Genomic DNA, 14,986 nt, shown 5'->3' on the forward strand with positions numbered 1-14,986 from the left:
CACGCCTCAACTCGGAACCGGAACAGCTTGAAGTTTGTGTGAGCTAAAAGATCATGTATCTGTTCGGACGAGTCGGTTTGTTTGTTGACAATGTCAACTCATTTTTTTACGACTGGATGTCATCATCCCAATAATTAAGGAGCCACCCCAATTAGCCGGATACTCGATACACATCCAACTCGCTCGGCAGAGACTTCTCCCCCGAAGCCGACGACGGATTCCACCACTCGCCCATTACAGTTGACTTCTTTTACTGGACTGACTGACTGCAGTGGTGAGTTAACAATCTCAGCAATGTTAAATCCATTTGTTTATTAATTGCTCGTTGAGTCATCGTAGCTGCACATCATGAGTAGTTAGTAAATGTTCTTGTGGCGAGCGTTAATAGATTATTTGTTTGTGGGTCATATTTGTAAAGTTAAACCTAAAGCAAGCTAGGATTTCGTTCTCAGTCTGTAGCTATTCTTAATCTGCGACATGGTCAATATTTAAGGGAACTATAGTTTGAAAGTAGAGTATCTTTATCTGTGACCGGATATATAATTATTATATTAATCATGGATGATCAAACGGATTTTAATAGTGAGGAAATTTCTACGCCGACGCCAGAAGTAGGTGACGACATCGAACCTGAAGAAGAAACAACAACGCTTCCACCACCACCGTCACCACCACCGCCGCTGTCACCAGGAATAGACAAGATGAGTATCGAAAAAGTGTCCCTTCCGGACGCTTTGTCAAACGTTGACGTTCTGGATGAACTCCCTTTGCCGGATCATCAACCATGCATAGAGGCGCAACCCTGCTCAATCGTTTACCAGGCAAATTTTGATACCAATTTTGAAGATAGAAATGGCTTTGTGACGGGAATTGCAAAGTATATTGAAGAAGCAACGGTTCATGCTGCATTGGTAATATTTATGTTTATTAAAGTGCATTTGGATTTTAGAATGAATAGTAAAATTACAATTATAATTATAATTTTATAACTGTGTTTATGTATTTGATTGTGTTTAGAACGATTTGTTGGAGGAAGGGACAGAGCATGCAGTCATGTTGTACACTTGGAGATGCTGTTCTAGAGCGATTCCCCAACCAAAATCTAATGAACAGCCGAATCGTGTCGAAATTTATGAAAAGACTGTCGAGGTGTTGGCACCTGAAGTGAATAAACTGCTAAATTTTATGCGGTTTCAACGAACAGCTATTGATCGATTTTGTACCGAAGTGAAAAGATTATGCCACACTGAAAAAAGGAAGGATTTCGTTTCAGAAGCGTATCTTCTAACGTTAGGAAAGTTTATCAACATGTTCGCCATTTTGGATGAGTTGAAAAATATGAAGTCCAGCGTTAAGAATGATTATTCTACTTATCGACGGTATATAAATACATTTAATAATAATTTTATTAAAATCAACCGTTGGAATAATCAACACTAATTTATTAATAATAAATATTAATCCACAGAGCGGCACAATTCCTAAAAGTCATGTCGGACTCTCAAGGTGAGTAAAGCAAAATTATAAGATTGAGGAACTTCGGGCAGACTTAAAAAATATATATTTTGATGTCTCAAGCTCTTCAAGAATCCCAAAATCTGTCAATGTTCCTCGCCACACAGAACAAAATCCGAGATAACTTGAAGGAAACACTGGAGAAAATTACAAACTACGAAGACCTTCTTGCTGATGTGGTCAACATTTGCGTTACAATGTTTGAGTCAAGAATGTATTTAACTCCAAGTGAAAAGCACATGCTGGTGAAAGTGATTGGGTTTGCACTCTACCTCATCGACACTCAACAATGCAACATTTACAAATTAGATCAGAAGAAGAAAATTAGACTGGACAAAATTGATAGAATTTTCAAGGTTTCCAAAGTTTTATTTAAATTTTTGGCAGCAGTGATTAATAGTTATAATTACATGACTGATGTTTCATTAATTTAGAACTTAGAAGTTGTACCACTTTTTGGAGACATGCAAATTGCACCATTCAACTATGTCAAACGAAGCAAACAGTTTGATGCCAGTAAATGGCCACTGTGTACTGCACAAGGAACATTAAGCGTCCAGGCTGACCTGAACAGATATTTGCCTCAAATTCGAGATGACCATATAAAATATATTAGTGAACTTGCAAGATATAGCAACGAAGTATGCCATACCACTTACTTATTTATCGTCTCAATACGGATGACATGATATAATGTTGGCTTATTAGGTTACCACTACATTTAAAGAAACTCCTCGAACGGATGCTGAAAATGACGAAATCGCAGAGCTGGCTATTCGTGGCTTGCAACTGCTTTCAGAATGGACAACCGTTGTGTCCGAGTTGTATTCTTGGAAATTGTTACATCCTACTGATCAACACCAGAATAAGGAGTGTCCGGTTGATGCTGAGGAGTATGAAAGGGCCACCAGATACAACTATACCGAAGAGGAGAAATTTGCCCTTATAGAAATAATTGCAATGATTAAGGGTTTGCAAGTTTTAATGTCAAGAATGGAGACCGTCTTCTCTGAAGCAATAAGGCGGAGTATCTACTCAAAGCTGCAGAACTTTGTCCAAAGTATACTCAGAGAACCATTACGTAAAGCTGTGAAGAATAAGAAGGATTTAATTCGAAGGTGAGCTTATTTTATGTTTGCTTTTTCGATTAGAAATTATTGCCCAACTTAAAATATGTTTTGAATCGTTGTTCTTTCTTATAGTATTCTGGTATCCGTTCGTGAATCATGTGCCGACTGGATTCGAAGTTATAAACCTGAAGAAGACCCTGCAATGAAGGTTGAATTATGTTCAATCAGTTACCTTTTTGGATGATGTTTTTTTACAGTTTATAAATTTGTATTTTGCAGGGAAAGAAAGACCCAGAAAACGGCTATGACATTAAGATAGCTAAGCGATGCGTTGGTAAATTCTTGTTGCATATAGTTCAAACAAATATTGAAGACAAATAGTCAAGTCAACAAGTTTCACAAATCAATCTTGCTATTATAGGTCCATCTTCGACACAACTATACATGGTCCGAACTATGCTGGAGTCTTTAATAGCAGACAAATCTAGCGCAAAACGAACATTAAGGAAAGATATTGATGGCCAATACTTGCTGGCGATTGAAAACTTCCACAAAACTAGTTTCTATTGGAATTACTTGATAAACTTTAGTGGTAAAAACTTTATTCTCATAATTTCATAACATATGAAATGAACAATGGTTTAAGTTTGCACTATATGTTTCTCCCCAGAATACCTTCAACAATGCTGCGACCTTTCACAATTGTGGTACAGGGAATTCTATTTAGAAATGACGATGGGAAAACGAATACAGGTACGCGTACAAAATTAGTTACGAATTATGAAATAGCTTGGTTCCCATCAGAGCAGATTAGAATGTTGTACAGTCCTTGATGATTGCTAATTTCAACTCATAATGATCTGTGATTTATTTATGTAATTGTGGGACGGTTAATCAGCGAATTACGATGTGAATCATTTCAACAATATTTTATATAAGCCCTGATAATTTGAATGAGAGTATTTTTAGCTACACTTGTTAGCTTACGTAGGGAATTTATTATTAACCTGGCATGTAATACTCTTAATTTGTGATGGCCGAATGTGATTTATTTTCGAAAAGAAATGCAAGGTGCAGCATCAGCATAACGAGGAGTGTGTCTCTGACCTAATAACAATGGAGAAGAGGATTCAGGTATTTATTGGAATCAAAACTCAGACATAGTAACTTTAGAATGCGTCTAACAATGTATGCATGTCCTACCGTTGCACAATAGATAGTAATAATTATAATAATAATTATAATACGTAATACGAGTGTAGGTTATGAAATAACTATATTCTTCAGGACTTACATACATAATCCGCATGACTAACATTGTAGTCTATACTGACTGGTCTGTCACTATGTACTGACTTATATTGATTGACCCCTATTTATTCATGTGCACTTTGTTTTTCTTTGTGTTGTCAGTGTAATTGTTACTGATTTTTTGTTTGTTAATAAGCATGATTTTTGCTGGCAAGAAAATTACTCTTGATTTCTTTTGCAGATTCTCGTGGATTGATTTTTCTGAAACATCATTTTTTCAAATATCATTTGAATTTATTGGTGATTTTTTAAGTTGGTTTCAACTGATTTGTGTACAGTTGACATCAAAATTGTCAGTTTCTTCCATTTACTACATCCTGCATTTTTAAACTTTCCTGCAATAGGTACATCTCTCTGTCGTACATTAGCAGTAGATTCATAACCGTATTTTTTGAAAACTAAGCAAAATTGAACTAAAATAGTTTCGAAAAGTGTGAGTCTTTTGTACTTTGCAATTGAAGTAGTAGCACATTATTTTATTAACACTTCCAAATGTACTAATGGATATGAAAGGATTACAATGTTGTTCTGTGTATGCAGTTTCCGATTGAGATGTCCATGCCATGGATTCTAACCGACCACATTTTGAGAACCAAAGAACCATCAATGATGGAGTAAGTTTACAATATGATTAGTTGTATCATTATTGAAGGGTGTAGTTAACTAATGCAATTTTTTTAAACTTCTCCTAGATATGTGTTGTATCCTCTGGATTTATACAATGACAGTGCCCACTATGCACTATCCGTGTTTCGCAAGCAATTTCTATATGACGAAGTCGAAGCAGAAGTCAACTTGTGTTTTGATCAATTTGTGTACAAACTTAGTGAACAAATTTTTATTTATTATAAACAGCTTGCTGCAAGGTATATGTATAAGCATTTTTAAATTTATTTATTTGTCAATGAGGTAGTTGTACTAATATTTTAAATACTCTTTGCAGTATATTATTGGACAAGCGTTTCAGAGAAGAATGTGCTATTCAAGAAACTTACTTTCAGTATCCTCGACCAAATAGATACGAAACATTGATGAAACAAAGGCATGTTCAACTTTTGGGGAGATCAATCGACTTGAACAAGTTAATCACACAACGAATAAACGTCGACCTGTTGAAATCTTTGGAAATGGCAATCACTAAATTCCAAGGGAGCGATCTAACCGGCATTGTTGTAAGTACATTTTTGCATCTTATTTATGAGTGTTTTTGTAGCGATATAGAGCAGAGCCTCGTCTAAAAACTCAAAACCTAGCATTCAATTTCATTTATTTTGGTTAATTTTAGGAGTTGGAAAGTCTCATGAGTGTGAATCGACTAACACACAAATTATTGAAGAAATCTCTACCAGGACTTGATGACTTTGAATGGATGTTACGAGAGGCTAACCATAACATACTAGCTCCTTATGGGAGAATTACCTTGCATGTATTTTGTGAACTCAATTACGACTTCCTACCCAATTACTGCTACAATGCTGCAACTGGACGGTAATTTTATATCAAATCATGTTAGATTTTATTTAGTAAATTTGGTTTATGATTTTCTAATATTTGTATTTTGTAAAATAGTTTTGTTCGAGCACTGGGGCTAAGTTTCGCTGATCCAACACATCGAGAGAAAGCTCCTCAGATGGCTCATGTATGTACATACACATAAGTTTCTATAACTTATGCATGTCAAACATAATTAATCGCAAGTATTGAATTACAGCACTATTTATGGGGCTCAAAACAACTAAATATGGCATACTACACCATTTTTAGCCAATATGCAGGTAATTAGTCGAACCAGTATATAGAATTTAAAAAAATCATATATGTATATGTAAGTAAATGTGCATAAATAATATTAACCATACTTTTACTACTAGACTCACATTGGTTAATAAAATAGTAGTTATTTTTTGAGAATTCAAACTGATATATCATGATTTTTGTTTGTCAATTAATATGAAAATTAGTCTTGTATACTTATATCCAGTACTCGTAAGCTATCCGTTACGTACAAAAGCTTAACTCTTACATTACATTCCACAGGTTTCGTTGGTGCTCCGCATTTCCGAGCAATTGTGCGCCTGTTGGGTTATCAAGGAATTGCTGTTGTTATGCAAGGTATGTACTGGAGCTTAGCACAAACACCAATATAGTGTGTGTTTATAACTTTGCGAACCCCTTTTCTGATGATATAGAAGTGCTCAAAGTTATCAAAAGTTTAATCACGGGAGGAATATACCAGTTTACAAAAACACTGATGGATGCTATGCCTAAAATATGCAAAATGCCGTTGTATGACTATGGATCACCTGGTAATTGAGTAAAACAAGCTATAATTGTTAACACATAAAATAATTGAATGCCGAAATGTTAATATTTGTTTTAACAGGAATTCTTGGCTTCTATCAAGAGAATTTAAATGACATTGTACAATATCCCGATGCAAAAATGGATTTGTTTCAGCACTTCAGAGAAGTTGGCAATGCTCTTCTGTTTTGTCTCTTAATTGAGCAAAGCTTGTCCCAAGAAGAGGTTTGCGACCTTCTTCATGCTGCTCCATTTCAAAACATCTTTCCACGTCCATTCTGCAAAGGTTATTAAAACTTGCTCCGATTCGATGTAAACTAAATTTTGGAAATGCTAAGATTAACATAATCCATTGATTAACACAATTTCAGAGAACGAAAAGTTGGAAAATAAACAAAAGCGTCTTGAACAAAAATATGCCGCACTCCATATTATAGAAAACATTGAGAAGTACGGTACAGAGAAGCAACGTAATCTCGCTGCCGATGGAGATTTGTTAACGAAAGAGCGTCTATGTTGTGGATTGTCAATATTTGAAGTTATTCTAAACCGGGTACGAGAGTTTTTAAATGACCCGATTTGGGTTGGACCTCCCCCAGCAAACAGAGTTATGAATGTGGAAGAATGCACCGAATTTCATCGACTGTGGTCAGCTCTTCAGTTTGTATATTGCATTCCTGTTGGTGAACATGAGTTTACCGTAGAGTAAGTAAATCTATTCCATGAAAGAGTTATAATTTTTTTAAATAGTAAAATTTCTAATCATATAATTATGTTATAGGCAACTGTATGGGGAAGGGCTTCACTGGGCCGGTTGTGCAATGGTCGTTTTACTGGGACAACAACGAAGATTTGAGGCTTTGGACTTTTGTTATCATATACTCAGAGTACAACGAGCTGACGGAAGGGATGAAGTGGTCAAAGGAATCGTAAGTATAAACATTTAACCCTCATTATTTTTAAGATTACAACAACATGTGGAATGAATTTACTGTCATTTCTTTCAGCACCTGAAAAGAATGGTTGACCGAATCCGCCGATTCCAAGTATTAAATTCCCAGATTTTCGCAGTTCTCAACAAATACCTGAAAGCCAGTTGTACTGATGGCGACATGCCCGTGGAACATGTCCGGTGCTTCCAGCCTCCCATTCACAAGTCTGTTGCTGAAGCAGCTGGAGCGATGGGTCCAAATCAAGGGACCATGACCCTAGATCGAAATCATTCACAGTACCAGAGGTCCGAGATGAGAAATATTGTTGCAGGAGGACCCATTCCAAGCCCACAGTATTAAATTGAATGATTTCCCTTCCTTCTACCATCTCTTTTCCTCCGGTACGAACAATATTTGCTTCCAGTATAATATTTATTTAGTGTGTTTTCAAAAGTAACTTTTATACCATTCATATGAAACGTATGTAGGATTCTTTTCATTAGTAGGTAAGACTAAAAATTGTTTTAGGATGTAGTTAGCAAATTATATATACTTCAATTAATGCCATATTGCTTTACTTTAGCCAATTCTAAGGTATTATTATTGGTTATGTTATGAATTTAAAACAATTGATAAAAAGAATTGACAGAAAGAAAGGTTTAAACCTGATTGAAATATACAAGCGTTGAAAATGTGGCTCAAATTTTTATGCAATTAACCATGCATAGTTTTAATAATAATGAAGCATGTCCTGCAACTTTAATAGGAGTAGTTTAGTATAGTTATGCCATGCATATTTAAACCTAAAAAAAACATTTAAATCATGGCTTAATTGTACATGCAAATGTAGTAACTTATGTATGTCCCATTATGAACATTTTTATATCACAAAACTGCAATTTGTATTTCTTTGTATTTAGCAAAATAAAGTTAAAACTTCTATCACTTTACAATAAATGTCTTGAAATGAAATCTATGATCAAAATGCTTACGTAACACTTAATTCTTTTTGTTATATAATTTTGGTAGATATTAGTAGGGTAAGTACAGCAACTTTACGTAATTTTAACCATACTTTTACTACTAGAATCACAGTTTGTGACACTCAACGTACGTAATTAATATTGTTGGTTAGTTGGCTGGCACATGATATTTGTTCACCAAAATTATTATTGTGTAGGTTGCATAATTATTGTAATTTTCAGCATCGTTTCATAATTTCCATCAAAAATACAGAGTCTGAATGATATATATTTGGCAATTATATGCTACAAAATGATAAATTAAGGTTAAAACAAATTTATATTTGTATACTCTCGAATCAAACAATTTTGAATTTAATACTGATTTATAAATAATAACTAAATATTCGAGATTCACTATATAAGAATTTTAACAGAGTTTTTAGTGTAGCGAGAGAGATCCCGAAAAACTTGTGTTTTTGTTAATTTGAATATTTTAAATAATATCTATAAACGTTACATTACTTTTTTACAGTTCCAATTTATCCTTGAATTGAATTGAAACCAAGTCAAAAATTAAGTACAAGAAGATGTTCAGGATTTAAAATAATGTCGTTTGACTATATAAGCTCATCTTTTCCCCATTTTGTACGAACACAACTCTAACTAAAATCTAGATCAAATAGTTGTGGACGTCTCGCTATGTATGTACAGGAGAGGATGAGAAAAATAAATTAAATCAATCTTTTTACCACAGCAAATTCATATTTTTGCTGTACACTGGCTCAAGAAGAATCGAATTCTCTCCTCCATTTTTATTATGCTGGATTCTTGGGTGGCATTGACGAGAAATTCATAAATGAATTCTTGCTGCCCTTCTTCTATACTTAAAACTAGTGTCGAAACCATATTCTTAATATATTCAATTATCATCAATTGTGGCCAATACGAAATGGAAATGTCATGTGTCGGTAACTCTGGACAAGTTTTCTGGCTCATATTTTTCGCATTGTAATTTTACAACACTGAACTATGTTAATAATATAGCAATGTTTTAAGTAAAGACGAGTAAGTTTTAGCAAAACTATTTTGCAATTAAGTAACTGCTGGTCATCTAAAAAAATAAAATATTCGCTTCATTGAAAATTTAAAATGATTTTTTTTCCTACATTGTATAAAATCAATCTGTAATATGATGAGGAAGACTAATAAAAGTCTATACGCAATATTAGGAGAATACGCTATGTTTTTTGTAATTTTTCGTGCCACCACGATTTTTGTCCTAATTACACAATTAATTAAGAACACTTTACAAAAAATCGAGTGAGGGGAAGAATTGTGGTTTGACTGTCCTGATTTTTAAATCTCTAAAAATATGACTTTTCTTAGTGATGATTATCAGATCTTTTAGTTGCCTACTTTACATATGTATGTACTAATAACCTGTAAAACGCTATAGTGGTGGAACGATTTCGCCTTTAGTGGGGGACGGTATACGAATTTTACGCCCTATTTACAATTTGGGAATTAATCTTGGAGTGCGAAGATTTACTAAAAATAATAATTATTGTTCGGGTAACCTAATCGACTAGAACCCCCCACGGGTGACTTATATGACCATAGTATATGTCTGACAATTGCTTGAGAAACTTTTGGTACACTGGACTCTCCTGTTCGGACGTGGGGATGTCGTACTTTGTGCCTTGAAATGAAATTGCGCTGACTGGACACACAATGCAGGCAGTTCCAGCACCAAACACCTCCAACAACTGTAATTCATACAAGGTCATAAAGGTCACATTCATTAAAATCAATGGTCGTATGGTGAATAGAACTCACCCGCTTTTCTTTCTGCGCTTGGATCACTTCTTTCATTGTGATTGTTCGTTCAGTGACTTTGAAGTCTTTCCATTCTCTCGCCAAGTCCAAAATACTTTGTCTGGTAACGCCGGGCAAAATCAATCCGTTGAGCGGTGGAGTAATCAGCTCTCTCTCTACGAAAATAAATTGATGGACCCAATTTAATATTGATTATAGTCCTCAATTATCAATTTATATCTATCAATCGATGACCCACCTCCTTTCTCGTTTTTCATGAATACGAAAATATTCATGGTTCCAACCTCTGTCAATTGGTTGTCTTCTCCGTACAACCACAGTACCTGTTGCAATCCTGCAGCCTCAGCAGTTTTCTGGAAATTATTTAGGCAACATTTGAAAAATTATGTATATTCAAATTTTCTTGATAAGAACCTTCTCACCTGAACAAAAACTGTCGGGGCGTAGTTAGCACCCAATTTGGTGTCTCCACAACCACCCGGCCATGCTCGGACGTAGGAAGGATCCGCAAACAAAGACACCGGTTTGAACCCGGTTGCAAAGTATGGTCCGACCGGACATAGAATGACGAACAGCATAGCATGATTGGATAGAGCGACCCCCAATGAAGGCTGTAATTAGAATAATTAAGAGCCAATTTAATGTTTTAAATAAAAATAATTTTATAATACACGATTCATTCAAAATCGTGTATGACACTCACATCTGTCCCAATAAACGTGGGCCGTATGTACAGACTGGAAGTCTCGGAATGGGGAATCCACTCCTCCTCAATTTTAATGAGACGCTTCATGCACTCCACAAATTCGAGTGGGTCAAACGACGGCAACATTGAACGCCTTGCACCTTGCAAAAGTCGAATCATATTCAAGTCGGGTCGGAACAGTCGAATTTTCCCATCACTGCCTCGATAAGCTTTCATTCCTTCAAACAACTGCAAGAAAATTATAATTAATTTTTGTCTCAAGTTTATGAATATTTTCTTGAAACACGACATACTTACTTCAATCGCATAATGCAAGACTTTTGCTGCAGGATGAATTCTGAGCGGTTCCAGAGGGGAAATCTTGGGTGGACCCCATCCCGTCGGTTTCTCCCATTCGGCCGTGAACATATGATCCGTGAAACATTTGCCAAAAATTAAGTTGCCCACATCCGGTTTTTTCTGGAGTTGATCCGGTTTGGCTAACTTGACCTGGAGATCACTTGCCTTAAAAGTTCCATCAGACACGGCTGTGGAGTAGTCATGAGATGATGTGTGTGCCAAATTGGCAACTCCGACCAAGCTTTTTCGAATCTAAACGGTTGTTTAAAATCATTAGATAAGTATTCTGGATAAACAAAGTCAAAAGCAAACTCTTACTTGATGGAACAATCCATTGTGGAATGTTTTACAGAAAGAAATTGAGTATCCAGCCATAAAACGAGATATCGGGGGAGGAACACTTTTTCTTGTAAAATTTGCAGCCGTATACACAAGAAAGCTTGAGCCTCTGAAACACAAGAATTCATAAGGTTTAAGATTCATCAACACGAGTGACAAGTCTCAAGATACATAACTGGACTATGTCCAATGTACCATTACTCTTTCTCAACCCATGCACTTATTTTTAACATCCTCTCGCTTTAACCTCATCCCATAAACAAGCCGCACACTTATAACTAAAATTTAATTGCTTTTTCATACACACAACAACCGGCAATATTTCCAAGAAAGGTTCTTTCAGTTCATTGAACATTATTGTTAAGTATCAACAAATACGTATTATTTTTCCTTAAATACTTACTAGGAATCGTACGACGTTGGGACAAAATGTACCCCCTTCAACCCACCGCTGTGCCGTGCTATTGATCCTTATTTATTGCCCGAGTAAAAGGCAACAATTCTGCCCACTTTAATTTTGCCTGCTTTTACCAAGTCAACTTTTATGAATGATAACTATTCACCCGAGCAAACTGTAACTCTAAACCATTTTCACCCGTTTAATTCTTTTTCATATATTATTCTCACTTGAAATGAAATGGGTTAGCGTCGCATTTCCTTGTGAAGATATGCGAGTACTCAACACGGTCTTACTGGTTTGGGCACTCATTCAGTCTGCCAATCTTGGCATGTCTCATCGAAAGTTGAAGGAAATAAAGGGTCAACTTACATCATCATCATCTTTATGTTAATGCCAACCAAGAATGAGGAATTTAGTGTCACTTTTAATGACTTATCATCAGCATGGCGAGCGAAATTCATTATCGAGGAGCCACTAATGTCAGCAAAAGAGGTTGGCAGTATGGTTTTGTCTGCTGCTTCATACATACATGAAGTAACTTGTAAGCAGTTAGATTATGTCAGACGACGACGGCTAAATGACCTTCGCCTTCACTCTCTTTTTTCTAGTGTGGTTCAGTTTTGGTAGGAGTTGCGATCGCCATACAACGTGCTCACCACGTACGTTCGTATGTACATATGTTGATAGAATAGTATAGTTCTGTGGTATGTACATATGTTGCATCATGTAATGATTAAAATGCCACCTTAATCTCAAGGCTCGCCCCATGAAAAGGTTAAAATAGTTCATCTGACACTCTCTCCAGTCGTATGTATGACAAGCATACGTGCATTACAATTATCTGATGAAAAGGCCAAACGTGATCTGATTATTCTAATAATAGCGAACGGACATTAATTTCTGAGCATGCGGCGATAATACTAATCTCGAGATGAAACAATTAGGGACATGGGTGAGGTTATCACCCGAGAAAGAAACGTATATGTAGTCGCGTGATGCTGTTTCGGCAGATTTGGTCAGCATGAAAAAAAAAACTGATACGCAGGCAATATTTTACATGTGTACAATTTATACATGATTATGTTGCACATTCTGTACAGGATATTGTCTCCAGTTTTGTGTGTACCACGTAAAAACATTTATCACGATGAGTCACACTGGGATTAAGACCGTTTGCGTATGAAAAATACATGAGGATAAAGGTACGCATGCCGTAGGTCAAGATCAATATGGTGAAGTTGTACATGTGTAATCAATGAATGACTTGAGCAACTCGTTCAAGTTTATTTGCCATGTATTTTAATGACACTGTTTGTGTTGGTACATGGATTAAGCCGCATTTTACTCCAATTAGCACCTCAACGTAAAATAAGTTTCAATTACCTGACTTGGTGATGATGAAGAGTATACAATCACAGCAGCCGCAGTGAAGTTGTAGACAAGTGCGGCAGAGTTAGGAGTAATTGACGCTCAATTTGTTAACGTGTGAACACAAATAAATTGGTGGTACTACAAATACTTTGGCAGGTTACGAATTGCAAATTATTTAAAATATGTAATGGCACAAGTCACAATCGAAATTTGCTTCAACTTTGGCAAAGAAATACTCGTCTTTCCTGAATCAATTTTCTTTAATGAATGGGCTTTGGAGCAGTTCACTCAAGATGAGCTTAGTCCGTCGTGCTCGTGAGACGACTGTGTTACACACGCAGAGATCAAAAACTCCAATACCAAGTTTCGGTTTAACTGCTTAGGTTAGATTTTCCACACGGTTATAACAGAACCGAGTTGCAAGAGAGTCGCAATACTCGATAAAACTTGGAATCGCACTAGTATGCAGATAGACCATCAAGCAATCCAATCCAGCAATTGCATAGGTTATAAATTATTATATGTGGATACTTAACCCTGCTGCAATATGTAGTGAATTGGTGGCGTTCGTATTACAGCCAAGAGGATCGAACGATCGCGTCAAGTTGTGAGGATGAATTAAGTAAGGTGAAGTTTAATACGGTGACGGATCCATTATTGCATTAGAATAAATATGATGAGATTTAGAATGCATGAGTCCGATACATTTTCAGAGAGATTATTATTGCCAGGCAAGAAATAGAGGTGCAAGTACAAGCGTAGTAGTAAAACTTGTATAAGCAGCAGCAGTTCCTCCAGTCAGATAGCTAACTTTTTGAGGCGCAAATACAATCTTGTAATGGAACAAAGCTTCTTCCTATATGTATATCTCCTCCCTCGTGTCTTGTGCTAATATTTATAAGAGCTGGCAAATTGTTGTAATATATTTAGCCGGACCAACGTGTGTGTAGATGTGGATACGAGACCTTGCAAATTTCTAGTGGTTCTAGTACATGTGTGTCTGGCAGCACGAACGACTTTGGATAAAAGTTGGCACAATTCTCTCTCTTATTGTGATTGTGATCCGATACGTACACATTTTACTCGTGGGTTGGGAGAGGTATATGCATGAACAACAACGTTGCATGTCTTGCTGGATGGATACACTATTCTGCAAAGATTTGGCGCATATTCCATCCACGGAGGAGAAAGATTGGTTCAAAATCGTGGTGTGAACCTCCTCAGTCCAATGGCGAGATCGCGTTGGTTAAATTTGCAGGTGTGTTCTGTGACGTCAATATTTTAGCTAAACTACTAAAGTAAACTGTAACGGAGAGCTAGAAGAACATCTAACTGCGACTATGCTTTCAAGTTATTTTAGGATTTTACGAACTCATGACACTCCTCTTTTTCTCAATCATAACATGCCAGCAACGCTATTATGATAACTGGTCATATGGCGACAGGGTGAATGTGCGACGGCAAAAAGTAACCTTCACCCAAGCCTTTATTGACATCGGGATGACATAACAAGCAATCTCAGGGATGTGATGAATGAAGTGAATACCTGACCATGAAATACGTTATGCTACACTATGCTACCTGACCATGCTCAACTTATATACAACTTGATCTGATGTAGTTACATACAAGGGAAAAGTCTCGTTGGGAAAAGCCAATAAATTTCAGTCAGTGTTGTTTAAATATGCAACATGACGCCAACTCAAAATCTGCACTTTTCCTGTCTGCACGTAGCAATGATAAACAACGTAGACAGATAATCACGCTTAGATTTAGAAAAGTTGTACGCATTAAAATTGTAGTAGTAATACGAGATGTATGGGGATTATTTCATTAAATGTGCGATCAGATGCATGCATAACTATCTCATTGATAAGCTATAAAATCCCTTCAAAAGATTA

The 14,986-nt window shown here is 36.1% G+C and overlaps 2 protein-coding genes across 4 annotated transcripts; one reads left to right on the plus strand and one right to left on the minus strand.

The window, feature by feature from the left end:
• Positions 1-30: 30 nt before the first annotated feature.
• On the plus strand, positions 31-8,079 carry LOC110851507 (cytoplasmic FMR1-interacting protein). Of its 2 annotated transcripts, XM_035852592.1 has the most exons (24): positions 31-274; positions 584-911; positions 1,018-1,379; positions 1,469-1,506; positions 1,579-1,871; positions 1,950-2,156; positions 2,224-2,633; positions 2,718-2,793; positions 2,865-2,919; positions 3,007-3,177; positions 3,256-3,338; positions 3,648-3,719; positions 4,437-4,510; positions 4,589-4,762; positions 4,840-5,068; positions 5,182-5,384; positions 5,466-5,535; positions 5,608-5,671; positions 5,934-6,008; positions 6,086-6,202; positions 6,280-6,483; positions 6,569-6,902; positions 6,979-7,126; positions 7,205-8,079. In XM_035852592.1, exons 2-24 carry the CDS (start codon positions 702-704, stop codon positions 7,487-7,489), a joined length of 3,954 nt encoding a protein of 1,317 aa, XP_035708485.1. In that variant the 5' UTR covers positions 31-274; positions 584-701; the 3' UTR covers positions 7,490-8,079. The 2 variants fall into 2 exon arrangements, with proteins under 2 accessions (XP_035708485.1, XP_021955004.1); XM_022099312.2 differs by lacking the exon at positions 3,648-3,719 and having other exon boundaries at positions 32-274.
• Positions 8,080-8,347: 268 nt separating this feature from the next.
• On the minus strand, positions 8,348-14,104 carry LOC110851508 (branched-chain-amino-acid aminotransferase, cytosolic). Of its 2 annotated transcripts, none has more exons than XM_022099313.2 (8): positions 13,098-14,104; positions 11,294-11,423; positions 10,934-11,227; positions 10,634-10,864; positions 10,353-10,541; positions 10,169-10,283; positions 9,931-10,085; positions 8,348-9,860 (listed from the first exon to the last, which is right to left on the minus strand). In XM_022099313.2, the coding sequence occupies exons 2-8, from the start codon at positions 11,348-11,350 to the stop codon at positions 9,672-9,674; spliced, it is 1,230 nt and encodes a 409-aa protein (XP_021955005.1). In that variant the 5' UTR covers positions 11,351-11,423; positions 13,098-14,104; the 3' UTR covers positions 8,348-9,671. The 2 variants fall into 2 exon arrangements, with proteins under 2 accessions (XP_021955005.1, XP_021955006.1); XM_022099314.2 differs by lacking the exon at positions 13,098-14,104 and adding an exon at positions 11,718-11,872.
• Positions 14,105-14,986: the final 882 nt, after the last annotated feature.

This window comes from Folsomia candida, unplaced genomic scaffold (genome assembly GCF_002217175.1).
Source record: "Folsomia candida strain VU population unplaced genomic scaffold, ASM221717v1 Fcan01_Sc006, whole genome shotgun sequence".
In the NCBI taxonomy this organism is placed as follows: Eukaryota; Metazoa; Arthropoda; class Collembola; order Entomobryomorpha; family Isotomidae; genus Folsomia; species Folsomia candida.